This window comes from Diospyros lotus, chromosome 8 (assembly GCF_014633365.1).
Source record: "Diospyros lotus cultivar Yz01 chromosome 8, ASM1463336v1, whole genome shotgun sequence".
Taxonomy (NCBI): Eukaryota; Viridiplantae; Streptophyta; class Magnoliopsida; order Ericales; family Ebenaceae; genus Diospyros; species Diospyros lotus.
Window position 1 is genome coordinate 29,889,415 of NC_068345.1, and position 23,034 is coordinate 29,912,448.

General features: G+C 35.8%; 3 protein-coding genes across 4 annotated transcripts; 2 read left to right on the forward strand and 1 right to left on the reverse strand.

The window, feature by feature from the left end:
* Positions 1–1,091: 1,091 nt before the first annotated feature.
* On the forward strand, positions 1,092–3,310 carry LOC127808295 (phytolongin Phyl1.1). The gene is made up of 3 exons (XM_052346774.1): positions 1,092–1,320; positions 1,487–1,545; positions 1,805–3,310. The coding sequence occupies exon 3, from the start codon at positions 2,099–2,101 to the stop codon at positions 2,981–2,983; it is 885 nt and encodes a 294-aa protein (XP_052202734.1). The 5' UTR covers positions 1,092–1,320; positions 1,487–1,545; positions 1,805–2,098; the 3' UTR covers positions 2,984–3,310.
* A 53-nt stretch (positions 3,311–3,363) lies between these two features.
* Positions 3,364–3,954, reverse strand: LOC127808596 ((+)-cis,trans-nepetalactol synthase NEPS2-like). The gene has a single exon (XM_052347170.1). It carries the CDS (start codon positions 3,952–3,954, stop codon positions 3,364–3,366), a length of 591 nt encoding a protein of 196 aa, XP_052203130.1.
* A 2,461-nt stretch (positions 3,955–6,415) lies between these two features.
* Positions 6,416–13,567, forward strand: LOC127808296 (uncharacterized). Of its 2 annotated transcripts, none has more exons than XM_052346776.1 (6): positions 6,416–7,222; positions 7,337–7,469; positions 8,110–8,236; positions 8,657–8,693; positions 9,913–10,219; positions 12,348–13,567. In XM_052346776.1, the coding sequence occupies exons 1-6, from the start codon at positions 7,040–7,042 to the stop codon at positions 12,386–12,388; spliced, it is 828 nt and encodes a 275-aa protein (XP_052202736.1). In that variant the 5' UTR covers positions 6,416–7,039; the 3' UTR covers positions 12,389–13,567. The 2 variants fall into 2 exon arrangements, with proteins under 2 accessions (XP_052202736.1, XP_052202737.1); XM_052346777.1 differs by having other exon boundaries at positions 6,605–7,222; positions 12,328–13,567.
* Positions 13,568–23,034: the final 9,467 nt, after the last annotated feature.

The window sequence follows — 23,034 nt, forward strand, 5'->3', positions numbered from 1 at the left end:
GCCAGTAGGAATATTATAGCATTATTTATTTATTTATTTTGCCTTAACAGTAGATTTCTTTAGTCATGGATGTGGATCCTCTGTTAAATTGTAAAATACAAAAGCAAGCTAGCAATGGCTAAGTGGTGTCTTTATCTTCAAAGGAAAAGGAACATGCAGCTTTTGGGAATAGACCAAACTAGTAGACTTGTCAATGTACATTGGGACAAGTAGATGCATCCAAGGATAAAACTGATGGTGTTCATTTTCTAAGATATTAATGCTTGACAGAGAATTTGTTAGAATTGTTGAAAAGTAGAGGTAGTGAGTGTAATTGCCAATGTGTAAGGACCTTTTCTCTATGCTATTTAGCCTTTGTTATTATTAATATGCATTGTAGGAAGCACATAAAAGCACTATAAATTGGAAATAAAACTTACAGTATGATCCTATCTTTGTTTTCATGTTTTGTTAAAACACTAGAAAATAAATAATTTTTTTATAACGTTGTTTTATACTAAATTATAAAAATAAAGACCAAAATTGATGCTTAATACAAAATGTTGTGCATTTTGTCAAATAATTAAAGATAATATATATATTGACAAAAATATTCACTTTCCTAAAAGACTATTTAGTTGTGCCCATTTTGAAGTTTGCCCCCATATTTTAGTCCAAATTAGCAGATTATTTATGCCAATTTAATATAATCCAAAATGGCAAACACGTTTGGGGAAAAGAACTTAGTGGGCATTTTTTTTTTTTTGGCATGAGATTATCCATGAAATTATATAAAAGAAAAAACTCAAATTGAGAAATAGTTCTACAAATGGTACTATTTAAAGTATTGATGGGCTTTAAAATCAAAATTGTCTCTTTAAAAGAGTATGTTAGGTGAAACTGTTTAAAAATAAAATATTCTATGTTTTCATAAAAAAAAAAAAAACAAAATAGCTTATGATGAGACCATATTCATTACTTATGTTTAACATTCTACTACCAAATATTAATTTTACAGATATTACACAAAAATACAATAATTATAACACAATATTACATAGCAATATCCATACCCAATGGGAGGAGCATGATGATTTTAATTATGGAGGAAGAAATCTCATTAATTTAATATTTGTTGACCTTGCTTCGTATATCCATAGATTTTGCGAGCTGCGGTTTGAACAAATCCCTCGCAGATTCCCAATTTTCTCCTCCTCCACGACGAAGATGCTGCGCTCTTTCTCAATCCGGTTGCCCTTTTCCCTCTTCCCTCTTCTGCGGCTCTGCGTGTTGATTTTCTGAGCCCGAATCCTCCATTCTTGATCTGCTGGTGGTGAAGCTGTAAGTAGCACAGTGCACAACCAAGCCTTATGAACTCGCTTGAAGCTTCACTTCAGTTCCTTTTATTGATTTCCTGCTCTTTTGTTCCATTTCCTATTGTGACTACCGATTGTTTTTTTCTTTTTTCTTGGCCTTTTCGGATAATTTTAATCTTGGGTGATTCCAGGGTTGCGAGATTGGAACTGGGGTTGTGGAATATTATTGTGGATTGTGGAGCTGCCAGAGGTATTCTTTCACAAGTTGAAATTGAAATAAGTAGAAAAAGAAGAGGAAAAAGAAATCTGAAGTTTTCGTTCTGTGATTGCTGTTGCCCAAAAATTATTTGAAGGACTTGATTTGATTTCTCCGTAGATTTCACTGGTTTTTTTTTTTTTCTTTCTAATTATTGTGAAATTGTATAATTATCAGATTACTCATTCTTTGTGGAACTTAGACTCATACCCTAGTTATGGTTTTTATTTCTTGTTTTTGGGTTTATCAACAGCGTATGGAGAGGCATGATGGACTTCATTTGAATGTCTTCCTGAAGGATTGTTGATTTTGTTGAGGATGAGTTCCTATCATTCTGTTTGGAAATTGATGAATTTGTTGGCTTGATCTTATGCCTACTCTTGATTGGTTGAATTCTTGTGGAAATATACACAAAAGTGGAGATAAATTGTTGCAGTGAATCTTGGCTAGTTGGATCTAATTTGGTTCTCCTAGGTGCTTGGGACAAATTAAATTTTCTCTTGGAAAGAAAATTCAAGGTTGGTGGTTGGCAATTTTTGAAGTTGATATGTACCAGGATCAGCAGCTAGAGATTAGTCCTAGTAATGTAAATTGCCCAATGGGTTCAATCCAAAATACTTTTTACTATTGTTGCGTGTCAAAGGGTGGTCGAGTCTTGTATGCATATAGTGGTGGAGACCATGAGATTGAAAAACTGGCTGCATTGTGCTTGGAAAGGACTCCTCCCTATCACAATTGGTATTTTGAAACAATGAATAAAAGGATTTTTGGGTTTCTCATAGAAGATGGGTATGTCTACTTTGCTATTGTGAACGAGGCTCTTGGCAACTCAGGGGTTCTTCAGCTTCTGGAACATGTTAGGGATGAATTCAGAAGGTTGGCTAAGAAAGGTTCAAGCAGAAGTACATTGAATCCGAGCTCACAGTGTATTCAAGAACAACTAGGTCCAGTTATTCAGCAGTTGATCACTTCCTTGGAACGTGTTTCCCAGAGCGGCAATGATTGGCCAGCAGGGGCTTCCTCACTACATCATGCTGGCCTCTCTGCATCACCGGCTAGTGATCCTAATGGTCAAATTGAAGTAGCTGCTTCCACAAAAGCGCCTTTGTTGGGTAGGTCTAGCAGGAAAGAGAAGAAGAGGGATCATGTGATTGCAATGAGAGAGATTGAGTTAGAGGAGCGACGGAAGTCTACTGATAGAGGAATCAAAGTTGACTCAGGAACTGTGGATTCTGACAGCCAGACAGGGGCGGTTTCATCAACTTCATTGCCTAAGGATTTGAGTTTAATGAGGACAAGGTCAGGCGCCCTTAACATCCGAAAGAAGTGGTGCCGCCAAGTAAGAATTGTTCTTGCCATTGACGCAGCTGTATGCTTGGTGCTATTCGTGGTTTGGTTGATATTCTGTGGTGGTACTGAGTGCATGCGTTGAAGATGCTTTCTTTCTTTACCCTTATTCCAGCCAGTTTGGAACTCAAAACTGTGGTTCAAAGTTGTGTAAATTTCAAACTAATATTCCTTTGGGAATATGCTTCTACAGAGAACAATGGAAGGAAAGAGACAAACTGATCTCCTTGGCGGGCTTTGGTGTCTATATGAAGGTATGAATTCTAGAGTGTAGCTTGTGGCATCGTATAAGGAGTTTCTAAACGTACAGTCAATATATATATATATATATAGCTATATACACAAACAAATATATATCGGTGTTTGTCCTTCAGAAATACATGGGCTGTATGCATGGTTGAATTGTTCCCCACATTTTGCAGGTATATGTCAGTGTTTTTTTTTTTTTTGTGTAGTTTATACCCTTTAATCCCATTCCTTATTTTGCTCGAAACTAAAAGTGATCGAGACGATCGCTACACAAGAATATGCCGTATCATGGCGGGAGACGAATGCTGATTCGTCGGACGCCAAATACAGCACAGCCTCCGCTATGTGCTTAACTTTCAATACAATCACTTTTAGTGGACTGAACTGGTCGAAAGCTTGCTCTACTTCAGCAGCTTCCATTTCATATTTCCAGCAAGTCATCGGCGTCGCCACCTCGTACGGCGACATGCTGTTCACCCTTATCTCATGCTCCCCCCGCTGCCGGCACGCAGCCCAGACCAGCCCCACCACCACGTGCTTCGACATCACATAGTCCGTCCACTTGGTGGTGCAAACGATGCTCCCCCTCGTTGGCAGCTCTGCCATCGCGTGAGCCCCCTGCGCCTCGCACGTTAATGGCGAATAAGCGGTCGAGCTGGGAGAAGTCCATGTCGAGGATGGTCTGGTCGGTACGTTTGCTGAACACGGTCTGACTTGGTCCTCGTCGGTGAGGCTGCATTGGAGGAAGGTGCAGACATCTTTGCCGATGGCTTCGGCCACTTTGAGGCCCTTGTCGGCTTGCAACATCGGCGATCACGACGGAGCGTGTCGCCGGTGACGACGGTCGCCTTTCCTTCCAGCTTCGCGATGGTTGGAACAGCGGTTGTTGTTGTTTTTCTAAACTCGCTCATTTTCTGATCTCTTTGCAACTTCAATGAAGAAGATGATAAAGAGCAGGCAATATTTAGAGCTTGAAGAAGCAAGCATGGAACTCCACAAATATAAATTGACTCAGCGACTATCACTATCAGCCAAGAAAATTACAAATTATCACCATGAACAAGCATGGAACACAGACATTAAACACAAGTTTTAAGCACAAGCTTTGAACATGCATGCCGATGCTCTGTTTTTTAACATACATAAAAAGCACAAGTTGGAAATGCATTTTGTTTTTCCAAAGGGCTCCCTCTTTTAATCTTTTGTTTGTTTGCTTTTTCCATAAGAAGGAATGACCAGTTCTCTTCTGGGCGTGACTAGCGTTGCCCCTTAGAGCGAGCCTCATCTGGTCTAGTGTTAAACCATATCTAATGTGGATGGTTGTTGGAATTGAATATTCCCACATACATACATATGTGTCTGTGTGTGTGATATCAGTGGTGTTGTGGTTAAATTAGCACATATTGGGATTATTGTTTTTGTATAGTCTCTCGCTCGTTGTTCGTGTCCTCAATTTCAACAAATGAGGTAAATCACAAGCAGGTCTTTAACCCTTGTTTAGGTCGAGTATCAAATTCGTGACTTATTGATACTAATCCCAACGTATCAATTACCCGTTACTTAATTTATTTCCTAAGGCTTAGCATATCTTTTTCTTTGCCCTTCTCTTTATTGTGTGTGTGATTGATTTGGGATTTGCCAGGGTTGAAGCTAAAGCATGAAGCCTGCAGCCTTAACGTCTGATTTTGATTTTGATATTTCTATTACGTGGGTTCTAGTTTTCATTTAAGAAATGAAAACCCAAGGTGACCTTTTTTCGCTCTTTTTTTTTTTTTTAGTACTGATTTATGAACTTTATTTTTTCTTTGCATTTTTCATTCTCCCATAGATAGGGTTGCAAAGAGTTGAGTTGACTAACTTCTTACGTTACCCACAAAATATTACTGAAATAATTAAAAGTATTTTATTTCAATGAAGCGTTTCTTTTCCATGAAAATCCTTTTACCCACTAAATCTCTTTCTTTTCTTATTTTGCTTCATCTTCTAAAACAATTTTGAAAGACAAAAAAAGATGTTTCTCCAAGAGGAGAGGGAGCCTTTGTTTTGTTTAAACACCTCATAGGCTGGAGAGGGGGGAGGCAGAAGCTGCGAGTCTTTTGACTCTTTGTAGCAGTAAATGAAAAAGCAAAGCAATGAGAGAAAGAAGAAGATTTCAGGATGCCAACACACAATCTCAAGAAGAAGTAGAAGGGGTTCTGATTCTGATAAGAAAGGAGAGAATATGCTACTGTTGTCACTGTTGTCTGTTAGAGTAGGGGCGTTATTATTATTATTATTGCCACTGGCCACTGCTGCTACCACCGTCACTGTTGCCAAAATAAAATAAAATAAAATTCCCCAAAAATAAAGCCACTCACTCAGTTACTCGAATAATTGTTAAGTATTATGTAGTAGAAAGATGTGGTTAAGTTGGTGGCTTTAGGGTCTAATCCGATCCATAATATACCTACCCGACTTGCTTAAATAATAAAATGCTATTGGTATATCTCCATCTACGTCTTTAGATTACAGAAAAAAAATTCAAATAATAAAAATATTTTTGCTTAAGTATAAAATTTAATAATTCTTAATTTTCTTGTTTCAATAACTATCTCTTTCCCCCTCACCCAATGACCTCATAACCGTCTTTTCTCTTCTCTTTCCCTCTTTCAAATGGCCATCTCTAGTGATTGTCTATTGTTCCATTTCTCTCTTTATCTAGTCTCTAATTTACCGACCGTCATTTCAGTTTTTTCACTATTATAGAAGACAACTAATAAAAAAAAACAAAAAAACTTCAAAGTCAAACAGTCTTATTGACAGAGTTGCAAAAAAGTGACAAAAACATAAAATTGCCCCCCTCTCCTCTATTACTGTCGTCTTACCTTGCCTGTCGCTGTCTCGCCTTTTATCCATCGCCGAAGTAGCAGCAAGGCGACAATTATGAGAGGAGGGCGAGAGAGCATGACAGTGGCCCGTTTTGTAAATTTGTAAAGTGAGTAGGATAATTTCATCATTTTGCTCTCATTCGATAACCACGTATGTAGACTTATTTGGCCGAACAACTCAAAAAAAAAAAAATTGTAATTGATGTAAAGACATTTATGTCATTTTACCATATTTACATAACTCTCTCTGTTGTCCTCAGCATACAGGCAGCAGGTTCTAAAATTAAACAGATAAGGGAGCGAAGAACTTCAAGGGTTGACCGTTGAATTCCAACTCAGCACGCAAGCGGGGCTGTCATGGCAATTGCGTAAATACCCCGCAAAAGCGAGCCCAATTAGGCCTCCGAATCTACCACTCACTAAACAACCCCAGACGGAGCACTCATAACCTACACCTCTCCCACAAGCCCCATCCGACGTGTCAACCAAATAACACCAACTGCCACCGCAGCGAATAATTTCCCTCCGAGGCGACATGATAATGCCACCCACCTCCAAACCCACTCTCACCGCCGAGCGTGTAGGAGCGAAGCCCCCGCCGTAACTCCGAAGAGTGTATTTAACGCGCCTCTATCACGCGTGCGAGGGAAAGCATGAATGCCAGTTGTAGAGCAGAACCCGGGGCGGGGAGGCTGCTGTGTATATATAATCCATGTCCCCAATTCAGCAGAGGCTTTCTTCTCTTTTTCTCTTCGCCTTTTGCTTTATTTTTTCCTCTCTCTCTCTCTCTCTCTCTCTGAAACTCTGACCTAATTGTCGGTTCATCAATCAGCTCACTTCCACCCCTTCCCCTGCAAATCTCTCTTCCTGGTTAGGGTTTCCATTGCCGTACCTTCACATTCATATATACATCATATCTGTATATAGATATATATATAGAGAGAGTTTTGTTGGCTAGTACTGGTGATCGTTGTTGGTAGAAGAAGTAGAAAGCGAGATCTCGAATCCTAGAGAGAGAAAGAGAGATGGCGCCGGCGAATTTGGCAGGCCAGTTCGGCGACACGACTTACACCAAAGTGTTTGTTGGGGGATTGGCCTGGGAGACTCAGAAGGAGACCATGAAGAAGTACTTCGAGCAGTTCGGCGAGATCTTGGAGGCCGTCGTCATCACCGATAAGGCCTCCGGTAGATCCAAGGGCTATGGATTTGTATGGCTTCCACCGCATTATTGCAGTTCCTTTTTTTTTTTTTTTTCTTAAGTTTCTTTTTTGGAGGAGAAGATATATCATTGTGATTTTTGTGCTTGTGCTGTGATTTTTTAGGTGACTTTTCGGGAGCCGGAAGCGGCGATGAGAGCTTGTGCGGACGCGTCGCCGATGATTGATGGGAGGAGAGCCAATTGCAATCTTGCTTCTTTGGGAGTCCAGAGATCGAAACCGTCCACGCCTAAACATGGTAGTTCTTGATTCTTTTTTCTCTCGTTTTGTTTTTGGTTTCTTTATTTAAATCGAGTTGATTTTTCTTTTATTCATTATAATAAATTAAGCCTTCGCTTGGTCTCGGCCGAGAACTGTTGTGAGATCTGGGCTAGGGTTGAGATGAATCTTTGGCTGCTTTTCACTGTGTCTGAAAGTGATTAGTTGATAGTGTTCAATTTTGTATCCAACAATGCGATCCGTTTTGAACAAGCATATTTACAACGTCGTGCAGAGTGAATATTCACCCAAATATAGAAAGGTTCTTTCATTTTTGTTTGGTGGAGAAGCTTGCCCAGTTCAGTTGCTTTACACCCACAACATGACACAACAAACTGTGCCCAAGAGTATGACAGCTCATTCCACCCTGTCCAAAAATGCTTTTTCTGGGAAATATGTGGATTTTTTTTAATTCCTTCCAAACCATTTCTTTCCTCTGGCCCTTTTCCGTTCTGTCTAAAAAGCCATTGCTGCCAAAGCTTAAATTGCAAAAATGCTTTCTGTCTTGTGTGCAAAATTGTTTCCAGAAGTATTTTGAAATTTTCATGCTTATATGTGTGTGTGTGTGTGTGTATAATAATGATGAAGGGGAATATATATGTGCGTGTGTGTGTGTGCAGGTGGCGGCAGGGTAATGGGTGGCTTTCAGAGAGGAGGATTTGGGGGTGGGCTTGGAGCGGCCTTCCCATCAGCAGCAGCCATGCCTCATTATGCCATCCAACAAGGGATACCATATAATGTTTATGGGTAATGTTGTCAAAGCCTATATAAGCATATATATATGTATATGTATATTCTTTTAGTTATTCCTTGCCTGGCTAGCTTTGTCTGCTGCTGCTGCTGCTGCATTGATTTGGTGCCTCCACGTGCATTGCCAACTCATGCTTACCCACCTCATTTAACTCGACTTCCCTCGTCTCTCTCTCTCTCTTGATGACTTTGTCCATTTTACAGATACGACAGCTCGTAACAAACACATACCCTTTTGGAGAAACAAATTGATTGCTTCCATTAATACACAGACTCTCTCTTTAAGTTGGACTGTGTGTGATGTTGCACGAGAATGAGATGCATGCATGCAAGTTCTTTAGCTATGGAGGACGCTTGAGATTCTAACCCTATCTTTCGTCATCTTTTTCTGCGTTTTCTTTAAACGCAATGTTTCAGGTACTCTCCGTATTCGGCAGACTACACCTATCCTACGGTTTGTACAAATCTCTGATTTCTTCTTTGCCATTTTTCATTATCATTTCACTCATGCTTTGGCCATCTTATAAAAAATGCTCCTGTTTTTCTAATATATATATATATGATAATTTATCTCTCCTGTATTATCTTTTAAAAGGTAAAAGAATTATTTTTTTTTTGTTGGGAATGTTTATGATTTTGAAGTGCCAGTAGATTCAGGCACTTCAAAATGATAAACGTAGAAGTAAATCAGAGTTTTCAGTTTTTAATTTCTTCGATTTAATAATATATATATATTGTGTTTAGCATGATGTAGGATCAGTTTATTATGTTCTTAATTTAATATAATTTATTTTTGTTCTTGTTCTTCTCCTCCCCATGGCTTGAGAGAAAAAACAAAAACAAAGAGAAAAGAGTAAAGAAGAGAGAGTTACTAAAATTAAAATATAGAATTAATTTATATATATATATATTTAACATTTTTTGAAAATACGAATTTAAAATTTAGAAAAAAGAAAAGGAAATGACATGTCATCCGCCTAACTCATAAATTAATAATAGGGGGGGGGGGGGGGGGGGTGGCTTTGCGCGAAGTTGTTTACATTTGATAAAAGTGGGAAGCATACATACATACATACGTACATACGGTACCCTCCTAATGCGGCGACTTTGCAAAGGAATGATGGATCTTTTCATTATTCCTCATTAATCGATTCACACACACACATACATATGTTGTCCGAGAAAACCTGCATAATTTAAGAGTTATTAAAAAAAAAGAAGCATATATATATATGTATATATTGTCCGAGAAGTTATAGTTTTATGAATTTGTTGCATTCAAAATAATTTTAACAAAAGTGAGTATATATTATTCAAGTAGCTATAACACATTATTTATATGTAAATTTTTTTTATTCATACATATAAAGATGGATGTTGGTTTGTTTGGAATTCAATATGCCGAATCAGAAATCACTTTTTACTTTATTTTTGGAATGAGACTAAAAGTATCATTAGCCATAGCCATCACTTCCAACTTGAAAATATCATTTTGTGGTACCACCGCCACACCACCACCGAGAGGTGAATTTGGTTGGTTTATCCTTTGTATTCTTTTTTTTTTCGAAATAAAAAAATTTGTCATAAAAGTTTTCATTTTCATATAATAATGATTTTTAAAACTAAATATATTTAATTTCTAAAACGTTCGCTGACGTTTTCTTCACCCTCAGGCGTTTGGGCAGAGCTACTATGGCGTCTACGGCGGTGCAACTTCTCAGTACCCTATTTACGGCGCTGGCGGCGGCGCCAGTCTCCTGACGGGAGCGTCTGCGGCTGCCGCGGCCTTCTATCCGTACGTCAACTTCGGGGAAGCCGGCGGAGGAGCCACCGCCACCTATGCCGGAGCTGGGCGGACCTACGGTGGAGTCCATTATCCACAGCACCTCTTCCATTACTCGCCCGTTACCTCAACTGGGGGCTACCCCAACCACTACGCTGCTCCTATGTCTCTTCCATCCACTCCTCCGCTGCAATCAGGTTTGTTAACAACCACCTAATTTCAGCTGTATTTGCCATGTGATGCGATAAATCATTTATTTTAGGTGGGGAATCCAAGCACACTCTAGGTACATATATCTATTCGGGGTGAAAGAAGAGAAATTGTGCGTAATCTAGATAATTTTTGTAGCAAACCTTAGTAATTTGGCAATTATTTTCTAATTCTAGGGGTGGTGGGTGTTTGGAGATATTAAACAGACCCCAAAACCATGTTCTGAAAATAAAAATCTAAGATTTGGTTACGGTGTTTTGTTTTTGCTTTTGTTTTTTTGGCTAAGTGGATATGGGGGTTTTATATGTGTTTTTTGTTTTTTTTTACTGGTTTTGAGACCAAAAACTATTCTCATTTTTATATAATGATGATGTTTTTAACAAATTAAAATAATTTTTCTCGTTTTGTAAAATATGGACATTTTAAAATAAACTTTTTAAAAAACCATCTTTTGAAACATTTCACCAATTTTTTAATACTAAACAAAGCTCGAAAGTACAGCTGTAACATATTGCTTGGTTCGGAAAATATGCCTACAATCATTTGAAGTTAATGAACAGTTGAGAAATCATTTCGTTTCTTGAAAAAACTAGCGGAATTTATGTCCTCTAGTAATGACGTGCTAGGGTTCTGGATTATATGTTCCAATCATCAGGGCTCGTTGCATTCCGAACTATACTTGACTACAGTTTTTATCACTGAAGGTGAAGTAATAATAATGTCAACAGTGAAAATAGAAAAAGGGCGTCACATTAGGGCTCCCCACATTGAGAGGGTTGGGGAGCCTCGCCCACTGTATGCATAGATTGATATATCTTAAGCAATATGGCCCCTATATCAATATAGGTAAAAAAGTTCATAATCATGCTACTTATGGCATATTGGGATGAAAATATATTGAGGACATGTAAGTAAATATTTTGGGAGATATTATTCTAGGCATAAATACATAAATTAGTGTATCTTAGTTATTTCTTGTATCTATTTCCAATTAAATCTTTTATTTACTATGATTCCAATAGAATTAATAGTCTGCATAATCTCTTTTCATTATATTTTTTGGGATATATTTGATATTGATTGAACACTAATTTTTGGTTCTCCTACTGAGTTCTTAGAAAATTATTGAATTTGTTCTTGTTCTCTTTTGGTTCTGGATTCAGACGTTGCACTGTCACTCTGTTATTCCCTGTGTCAATGGACTTTAAGTTGCATAGATGTAGAAATCTGGATTAGGTTAAATATGTGAGCGACATTTTAATGCAACAACAAATAAAAATATAGAAGGGGGGAAATGATGCCTTTGAAGATTTAAAGATATTCCTGTTGATCATTATTATGTATGAGCAATGCCATCTGAAAATACATGGAAAGACCATGCTCATGGTAAAAGCATAAAAGAGGGAAAATTGCATATGAGGTATTTATGGTGGAGACACAAGACATTATCAAGAATAAAAGGTCAGTCCCATGTTCTTCTAATTCAATCATAATTCTTATTAGGTTATGTTTTTAATATTTGCATTTACATGCAAAAAGAGATTTTTTTTGGGGAGGGATTATTCTTTGATGGTTCAAATTATTTTTTATTTGATCAATATGTATGAGCAATATTAGCTGAAAATATATGGGAAGAGCATTTTTGTGGTAGAAGTAGAAGGAATGAATGGCTATCCACAGTCATAGAATAAGTCCTATGAAGTAAGTCAATCATTATAATTTATTGAAATGCTATCAGAAGTCAATCATTATAATTCATTTTAATTAATCATTATAATTAATTGAAATACTAAATCAAGTATGTGAATACTTGGGTGAGATGGGGTGAAATTGACAGTTTTGAATCATGTAAGAACAATTGCTGCCACGAGCACTCAAAATCAGCAAAAAAGGGGTCTCATCTTTGGCTTGACCTAGAGTAGTAGATCACAATGTATTAATTGTTATTCTGTTATGACATTTGACTTAAGGTTATTGAAATCTTTGTTTGTCGTCATCATTTTGCTCATTAAATTTTTTCCTGTGGTTTTGTCTTGTTTTCTTTGTGGCTTGGCTTTTCTTACCATTGGTAAAGGAGTACTAATATCTTTGACAGTCTCTTTTGCTGTGCCACAGGCGTAAACATGGGTCTGCGTGCGCCAATACCTCATCGTTAAGAGATTCATCTGAAGCCAGCAAGTCTAGTACTCTTCAGAACCATCTGAAAAACCTTTGGCCTAACCATGGGTCTCTCCCCTCCTCTCTCCTCTTCTTCTCTCTGTCTCTCTCATGTCATGGAGGTCATGCTTCGCATTTGGGCATTTCCACACAAGGAAGCTCCTCATAGGGGCTAAACGTGTGGGAATTGTCTATTACTTCTCTTGGAAGGAATGGTTCCTACAAGAGAACCAAAGCACATGCATCTGTTGTCCAACTTAAGCCACTCAAAGAGCTTAGTTGTTCACATTTTGTCTCTTTAGCCCTGGAAAGGCTAAGCAGGCAAAAGAATGTTAGCCCAGGAAAGGCTACACAGAAAACTATCTAACATAGCTTGCTAGAAAATGTAAATTCAACCACACAAATAGCTAGTCCGATTTCAGTAGTAGTTGTAAAATGGCTAATCCCTTCAGTAGTAAATGGTAACCACCTCTAGCATAGAGGGAGTTTTGGTATCTCATTGGTATGTGGATGCCCCCATCCTTTTTTTTGTTTCTGTATTTACCTTAATCATGAACTCTAGTCTTAGGATTTTAAAAACTGCGACTGGTCATCTCTTCTTAAAAAGCTTTAACAACTGTAACATTCACATAATGTGATAATCAACCAACCGACCATATAAAGGTAAGGGAAGGTGCTTCCCTGGCTGTGGCTGTATTTTAATTTGTAGTTATGCTGTGGCTAAACTATGGAAGTCTTAGCCCTGCTTCAGTTATCTTCTAGGAAGGGAAATGTCAGTTCTTTCGCTTTTAGCTTTTATGAAATTTCCAACCTTTAGGAGCTCCATTATTGGCTTTGGAGCTCAAATGCATTAGGAGGTAATCTAAGGGACATATTTTGAGACTCTTGGCTTCATCTCCTCTAACTCATCCATCAACCATGGTTAGGACTCAGGTTCTCTCTCTCTCTCTCTCTCTCTCTCTCTCTCTCTCTCAGATGGAACTCAATACTCTTCGCATGCATAATTAAGCCTTCTGTTTGAATTGTAACTAAGAACTGTGTTTGGGAGGATACCATTCAGCCATTCTTCAATTAGTGTTAATTGAGAATGGAGACTGTTAGTATTTGCCAAGTGACTGTGCTTGTTTTATTTACATTTGCTGATACTTGATGAACAAATTTAAAGACCTTTTTAAGTATTTTTTGTGCTTTTCATTCTTATGATCCATGAGCATGCTGCTAATTGTTCAGACCCAACAAAATGAGACTTGGCACATATCCATTTATGAACAAGATGAGACCCAACAAGGGAGGTTTGGAGGAATGGATATTAATTTTCGTGCTTTTGCCCTTCTTAAGGGGAGACTAATAAATTGTGAAAGAAGATTGAAGGTGGCTGCGGTGCCAAAGTAAGAGAATGAGGCCGAGCTTGTGGTGGAAGCCTTGGTCCTTTTTCTTCTTTCTCCTTCTGACGCATTTCGGGGTTTGGGTTTCTGTTCTTCTTTGCCCAATTTCTCTTTTATGCACGAACACTTTGATTCATATGCTCTCCCATAGCTCTTAGGTTTTCGATGATGGGCAATGGCGATGGCTCCAGCTAGCGATGGCACCGCCACTGATCCAAACTTCACTTGCTCGTCTGTCTACTCTCTCCTTGCCTCACTCTCTTTAACGAATAACTGGTGGTGTTGATGCATCGGGAATTCTCCAAGTGTCTCTAACCGTGATGTCCCATGGTTCGGTTCAATGATTCCATCCATTTAAAATCTTGATTAAAAGTAAAGATTAGAATTTTAACGTCACTGAACATTTAGATCGAACATTAGTTGAGTCGTTTTCGGCCTACCTTTGGACTTGAGAGACCTATCAATTTTAGTGTATTGTTGTTGCCGCTTAACATTCTCCCGAAATTGAAATTTTAAAAGTATTCAAATCAATGTGAAATTTTTTTCTAAGGGCTAGATTGTTGGACTTGGATCAAAAGTCTAGCCTATTAAAGTAATTAAAAAAATAAAAAGGAGGGGGAAGGAAGTCCAGCCAATTACGGCCACGTAGAACCCACTCGCGCAAACAGACAAATATATATATATATATATACACACACACACATAAGCGAAGTTGGCTTTGGCTTGGGGGAGTGCACGGCGCAAATCAAAGTAGCAGCAAGTTCTAGCTCAAATTGAGAATTGAAGGAATTACGAGTTTGTTTCAATTTGGAGTGCATTTTTCTTTAGTTTTGGACTTGCACTAGGTTAATATTTAATTAACATAATTAATTTGTTTGTGGCTCAACAAGTGATATCAGAGTTAGGTTTAATTTAGACGTGGATTTTGTTGGGTTTCTTAAATCCAAATGTAGTGTAAAAAAAAAAAAAATTTTGAATCAACCAAACTCTTTGGGTAAACTTGAAACTCGAAAAGATTGGATCTAGTTTATAAATATATAATCTTTCAAAAATAGAGAATATATAATGAAAAATCAAATCTTTTGATTGTCCGATGAAAAATAGATGAATCTTTATGCTAGGAGGTGTTACCCACCCTCTATAAGTGATCCACACCAAAGAGAAGCTTCAATCGATATCTATAAACACGTTATTTCGATCTCCTTGCATCAACTATGTAACATCTAATCCAACATTTTAAGATATGGTTGGTTTTTGTCAAAAATTATTTTCTCTCTTTAGAAAACCAACTGGATGAGAGGCAAGAATGAGAGAGCCCTTACAACAAACCCTAGTCAAATTAGGTATTTAAGAAAGCCTGAGCATATATTAGACATGATGGGCCAAGGCCCAACCCATTTGTGGGTTTTTTTTCACTTTGTTTTACTTTTCGCTTATTTTGTCGACATCCCATGAATTTTTTCAAGACGGCTAGCTTGCCCTCAAAATTCACGAATTCTTATAGGCTCCAAAAACATTTTTGGGTTCCACTAAAAATTTCATGAAATTTCTCTTTGTTTGTGTGTGATTTTATAGGTTCACTATGAAGATGACAAATGGCAATTTATAGAATTTTACTCTTAATAAAACTCTTTGATTATGATCCTTAATTTATTTCATCTCATGATAAAAATTATTATTTTGCCCTTAGACCAAGATTGACGTTTAGCAACATATTATGGCCCCCATATCATAATGAAATGCAAATGACATTTCTAATGAATCTTTCCGTAATAAGTTCAGTGCTATTCAATCCCTCTGTCATAATGCTTTGGTATAGTCTGAAACTATGGTAAAATGTCAAACTTATAATATCCAAGACTATGTGTATGAATGTTAAGTCCACAACTCCTATAGTCGAATCAATAACTCTTATTAATTCTCAACTATTTGCGTTGGCTAATGACTCATCGAGTTGTGACTTCATCATTCACATAGGGCATATACCTTTTAAATTTTACTAAGGTCGATAGATTCCATCTTGCGTGATTTAGATTATACTCAATAACCACTCTATTAGGGACTCATCTTACTGGACCCCCGTACAATGGCATCAAAGCATGACACCTCTCTTACAAGATAACTATGGTACCTTAAAAAAAGAGATTACTAGCACTTGTCGCCACATAGAACTCTTAATTGACATTTAGTAAGAATTACTGTTTGGATGTTCTCAAGTTAGATCATTCAGTGAACTCATTCACCAATGAGAACCTACACACTTGCATTAATGTCACCACACAAGTAGTCAATGAGATCAACTACCCTCCTTACGAGCATACATAGTGTGTACTGGTGTTGACGATACTATAGAAGCCCTAGTCTATAGTCCTATGACCAGGAATAGTTTAAGAATGAAGCATCAGTCATTCAATCTTATTAGTACGATCTTATGATAACTCGATTGACATTACTACACTCTTTGGGATTCATCTAAATAGTAAAATATAACGATGAACGTATTGTCATGTGTTAACCATTTTTTCTATGGGTTGCTCTCTTTTCTTGATCAGGCTATGGACCAAAAGTTCATTTCTCTTTCAGCAAGAAAGATTCTCATTTCAGCATCCACCATTGAATAGCTGCTAGAGAAATTAACACGCTTATATTCCACAGCACAATCCTCATGAGTCTCGAATAGACTGGTCTAAAACAATCAGTAATAAGCGTCAAAGGGGTCCGATTAATTTAAATTTATCACTGTGAGGAGTGCTCTTTGTTAAGATGACTGAGTAAGGAGTACCTTTTGTACTCTTGAGACGCATCTAGTTATTGTACAACTTGCAAGATTTTTCTTGATTGTGTTCCTATAAAAAAAATAACTAAAAAAAAACTGTGGAATGTTGTTAGGCAAGTCTATGATAAGATGGCTGTGTAAGGAGTACTTTTTGTACTCTTGAGATGCATTTTGTTTATCTTATGACTTGCATGAAATTTTTATTTTGGTGTGAAAATATAAATATATATATATGATATGCTCATTTGTTTGTTTGAGTTTTAACAGTTCACAGTAAATCTATGGACTCGTGGAGTTACAGGTATTCCTAACAACCCTATTTTATTATTGCAATTCAGGTTGGGGGTGTAAGGTTTAATTTCGAATTATCTGGTTCATGCTTAACTGTGAGTTTGCTATTGTTTGCTTGTAGTTTTGTGTGAATTAGTTATCTTTATCTACTCTTATTATAAAAAAAATAAAAAATGTGTGTTTTAAATAACGTTATTTCTAAAGTTTTGGAGTGATGCAGTGATAGCTGGTTAAGTTTGCAATACGAAATATGAATGCATTGATTTCTTATTTGAAAACGTATATGCATTAGAATATGTAATTTGCATTCATCGGGTATTCAAAATTTAAAAATTGGTTATTGGTCATAAAGTCAAAGGTAACAGTAATTAACTGATTAGTACACTGTATCATCGCTCAACAGAAGTGGAGACTATTACCCAAGTCAGTGTTTGAGCCTAATAACCGTTAATTTTTAGTGAAATAACACTTACTTTAAATATGGTTTATTGTTTATCTTATCTTTTCAATGGGTTCAAAACATTAATTCGTTCTGAATGTCTAGTATGATAGCGGATGAATTTGACTAGTTTCAAACTTCGAATTAGATGATTGAGTAACATCGTTTTGTAGAAGCATGATATGGGGATCAATTTCATTCATTTTGGACCTATTAACCTTTTTCTTTCTTTAAATTAACCTCTCTTGCTAGCCCATTTGAGCCATTTGTAGTACAATTCCTTTTATTACCCTTGTTTAACCTATAACCATATGAATTTTGTCTAACCTGGTGTGTTTTTTTTTTTTTTTTGAATTAGTCTATCTGACTATTTTCATATTTAAAAAAAAGAAAAAGAAAAAAAAAAGAAAGACAAGAAAAAAAAAGTGAAAAAAAGAAGGAAATTCTCTTAACTATTCAGCACAATTTTTTCAAAATAAACGCTGAAGACAAAAAAAGAAAAAAAAAATTCGAGACACTCTTTGCACATGCAACATTTTCTTTGACAACCCGTATTAACTTCATAACCCCATTATAACCCGGTCAAGTCCCTCTTGATGCTATAAATCATGTGATTTCAGAATTCGAGTTTGGAGTAGGGAATTATGTTTAAATTCAGAAGTTATTCATTTAGGGCACTATTCCAATCATGAAACTATGTCAATTTCCCTATTCTTTCCTGAAAATACGTTCCTTGTATTTGGGATGACACTGAGTTTTGAACTTGTTCTGCATTTACTCTTATAACGGTGCACCCTCTTGTGTGTACACCTGAGGAATTCTTTTTATTGGAGGGAAAATACATAGTAAGGTTTGAAGTCAAAACTTCGAGGGAGTAAGTCTGTGTGTTGGTTATCCTAATTGTTATTCCTGAGATTGTATGACCTTTAATCAAAAATCTGATTTAGAATGCTAAATTATTTATTCGATTTTATGTATTTCACTTTCGAATTTGAAAATTTTACATTCATACAGTTATTGCGAATGAAGCTTGGCAGGTGTATAGTCTGATTGTTAAGGGACTAGCAATGTTTAAGTTGAGGGGTATGATTAGTAGTTAATTTTGTAAAATTTTGTTATAATTATAACCCCGTTTTGATTTTCAATTGATTTAATTGATTAGTTATGTGTAATATAAATATATATATAATATAATATGTTATAATAAACATGTAAATATAATATATATATATGTTATAACATAAAACATATATTCAATGGAGTGCATGCATGGAGCATCTATATAATATATGAGTATATAATATACCATATAATATATCATATAAATATATACATAATATATAATTTAATAACACTTAAAATTTTAATTATATTTTTTAATAAAAATATTAAAATAGCACCCTTATTTGCAACCTGTCATTGGAGCAGATGCAAAATTTAGAAGTGCCATAATACTATTCAAAATTGTAAAATAATAATTTAACACTCCAAAATGGCACTCCCCCTTGGAGATGGTCTTAGGGATTGGCTAAAATAAGAGGTCATTTTAAAATCTTATGCTAATATTTGAGATTTGAAACACAAATATTTTAGGATCTGCTCTGATACCAATTGTTGGTCCCTTAGGGTATGGCCACTCAAGAGATGGAGTGAATTGAGTGATTAAAATTTTTCTCAATTTTAATAAATATTCTCGATTAATAATTTTATTAAAAAATATATTTGATAAATATAATAAATTATATTTGAAATTAATAATAAATGTAAGTCACAAGATATAACAAAAATAAATACAATGAGGCACAAGATAATTTATAATGGTTCGGTGTCTTTACACACACCTAGTCTGCTTTTCTAAGGTTTAACCACCCTTGGGGTTCCATTAAATCAAAATCATTAAGGTTTCCACAATAACTAACCTTGGAAACTAGATACACACATAGATTACAACGGAATCTAGGCAACCACTACACCAAGGTTTTCTTTCTGTCTTACCTTGGAAACTAGATTCACTTAGATTTTAGTAGTTTTAGGAAACCTATACAATACATAATAGTAATTTAAATGTTACAAATAATTTGTCCACACTTGGACACAAATAAGTAATTAAGAACCAATTATATAAGGTAATAATATTTAAATTAATAAATAAATTTATAATCTCAAATGGAGAAGTTCGGATTTGTCGTAGAAGATTTGAAAAACTTTTCTTCTCTTGTCTTGTGACTTTTCGGTAGATGTGCAATAATATTTCGAGAGTCTTGAATTGCTCGGATGATTTTCTTAAGAGCTTTTGAGTGCTTTGAATATGCAATAGAAGTATTTGGATACTCAAAAAATGAGTTTGTGGGGTAGTTATAAGAATTTTAGCCACTAAAGAAATTGTCAATATGAAGTTTGAAATTCAAAAAATATTTAAGTTTTCTCAAACAATAAAAAAAAATGTCTCACGTTTAATTCAAAATAAATTTACTTTTTGTACGAGAAATCAAGATTTAAAAATTAAGATATAAATTTTTGAAACATAAATGATTAAAACAAGAAAACATGTCTAAAAATGATTTTTTTAATTAAAAATAAATTTACTTTTTGTATGAGTAAGAGAGACATGTCTAAAAATAATTCTCCTTTAATTCAAAATTTGAAAATTCAAATATAAGTTTTTAAGATATAAATGATTAAAACAAAAAGTATTTCCAAAATCAATCTCTTTTAATTCAAAATAAATTTACTTTTTGTATGAGTAAGAGAAAATATGTCTAAAAATAATTCTCTTTTAATTCAAAATTTAAAAATTCAAATATAACTTTTGAGATATAAATGATTAAAACAAGAAAATATATCTAAAATCAATCTCCTTTAATTCAAAATAAATTTACTTTTTGCATGAATAAGAGAAAATATTTATATCATAAAAATATTTTTGTTAATCATAAAAAATTAATTAATATGAGCAAGTTAATTCAACACTACCCAATGGTAAGTTTATTATCCTTCTGTTATATGTAGATGATATGTTGATTGTGGCGTAAAATCTTATGATATGTTTGATTGCAAGGGTAGAATTTGAGTGGAAAGAAAATGAATTCTAGATAATTGAATTACTTAAATTAAATTTTAGACAAAATATCAATTGAAAGTGTTTGATTGGTTTAATTGAATTCTAAAGAATTGTCTAAAAATAAATTAAATATACTACACAAATTATTTAAAAAATCAAATATATATACACAAATATACATACAACTTGAGGATGACATCACCGCCGTCACTAGCCATCGCCGCCATTGGTCACAGTTGCCATTGTTCTCGTTCGCCCTTTCTCTCACTTAGCCGTCTCTTTTGCTCAATTCGTCGCCGCCGCTGCTATCGCTCCCATTACTGGCCATTGTTGCCGAGCTTCCCCTATCGCGATCGTCGTTGGCCCCTCGGCCGCTGCCTTTTGTTCGATCACCATTTCTCTCGCTTAGACCACCGACTGAGCTTCCCCTCATCCTCGTGATGGTTGGCCGCACTTTTCCTCTTTCTTGCGATCGCCAGCCACTCTTCTTCTCCTATGCCAGATCGCTCTATCTCTCATTGGGTTGATTTTCCATTTTTGTGGAAAATCTATTCCAGTCCCCCCATGGGAAAATGAATTCCAACAAAAGTGGAAAAAGAGGGTCATGTGAGCCAAAATGAGAAAATGTTTTTCATAGAAAAATTGGTTAATTAAACATTACAAAAGCAAGAATTTGGGTTGGTCATTTTCTATAAAAAAATGTGTAATCAAATTAACACACCCTTAAAGTTATTAGTGATTTGAAAAGAGATTTGTCTGAGAGTTTTGACAAAAAAGATCTATGGCCAGCTAAATATGTTCTTGGTATGCATATTTCTTGTGACAGAATTGAAAGCAAATGCTAACACTTGGTGGTTCATGCAAGGGTTTTTGTCAGTTTTCAAAACTTTTTCGAAAATTACATAAAATAGACCGGAAGAAAAATAATATCACCTTGCAAGACCCAATATCTAACAACCATATGCAACAAATAGTGAAATCATCTATAGGGCGTTTAGAGATTATAGCTTACAAGAAGATTTTGTTGCAGAAAAGAATGCTGAAATGTGGTCGAAGTAGCTCTTGTCTTCACTGATGGCTCTCGAAGGTAGCTCTCGAATAGTCACAAACTTCTCCAAATGAAAAATTGGATGACCAGTCCGGCCCTTGCTTGCACAAAGGACATAGTCAGTCCATGCTTCAGGCAGTGGAAGAAGCCTGTAAGAAACTTATGTGCTACCCAAGCTTCTTGTAGATGATGTGGCTATAATTGGGTATAGAACAAACAAGAATCTAAATCCAAAGAGTCTTACTGTTGGAATGGAATTGCTATAATAGCAAATAGCAACAAAGAGCAAGAAGAAAGAGGGTTTAGTTTTCTAGAGAGAATAGAGAACATAATAGAGAGAGAGAGAGTAAGAGCCAAGAAAGCCAAAAAACTCGAGCTTCTGTTCTTTTCATCCATTTTATACCAAAACACTAAACCCTTACATACCCTCCAAATCAAACAAACCAACTAGGAGAGAGAGAAGGGAAAGGCATGCCATCTTTCCTCTCGTCCTCCTCAAATACGCAGTCGCCCAAAACTGTTACAAAAAACTACAAGAAAACATTCCCAAATGCTTGCTGTGAGAAATGATCAATCAGTTTCAAGGAAATAGTTTGATTAGTTTAAAACAAATCAGCAAGGACAGGTTGATAGATTCAAAATTTGTTGATCGGTCCAAGATGATGCACCAAGGCCCGGTCGACCGCTTATATTCCTTTGTTCCAACTTTCTGTAATTTACATCTAGACCAGTCATTAACTCTTAATAGCCCTTTCATTATCTCATAATGAAATCGAGGCCCATGTTAACTCTTAACGACATGCTTGTTAACTCTTAACAATTGTTTCTATTAATTAAACATGTCCATTTAATTCTTAACGATGTTATCATTAACTCTTAATGATGATTAATAAATAATTACAACATTACATCACTTATCCACTAGCATACTTGGATATGCGTGTGACATTCTAGGTTCACCACTGGATAACAATTGGGACACGTCAAACATTTTGACATTGAGCAAACACTTTGATCTACAAGGAAGATCTCTTCATTTCTTCGATGTATCCCAAGAAATCTTGAGTGACAACTAGTATTATGTTAGGACGATCCTATCAGTAATAAAGTCATACTTCAAATATGCTTATTAGAGCTTTCGATTCCAGTGTACTATAATTCCCCCATCGACTAATAGTCTCATTGAGTGAGAGTCATGATTTGATTAAACTCACAAAACTCGAAAGTTATGCCAAGATGTAGTATGGTGTGATTGAGATGATACTTCAAAACTTCTTCCGATATTGAAAACTATTTTCCAATCATGTGTACTATGGCCAGGGGTTTAAACAATCACAAATCAATACTGATCGCATAGGATATTTGCCTCACACCGGAGGTCAATGGATTCCATTAGCAAACACTTGCCTCCATACGTTACTGCACAAAGACCACACATTGCCCATTCCTATCGTTCGGTTTCGCACAACTGTAAATCTCTTACACAACATACAAAACAATTTTGTTGCTTCTGATCTAAGGACTAGTAATATAATCGAAGTCAGTAACAGAGCATTAATTGTCTTAGCCATGTAATCCTTCACTTGCATTACATTCCACAGATGTTCAACTAATATCCACTCACATGTTTACTATATATATCTCA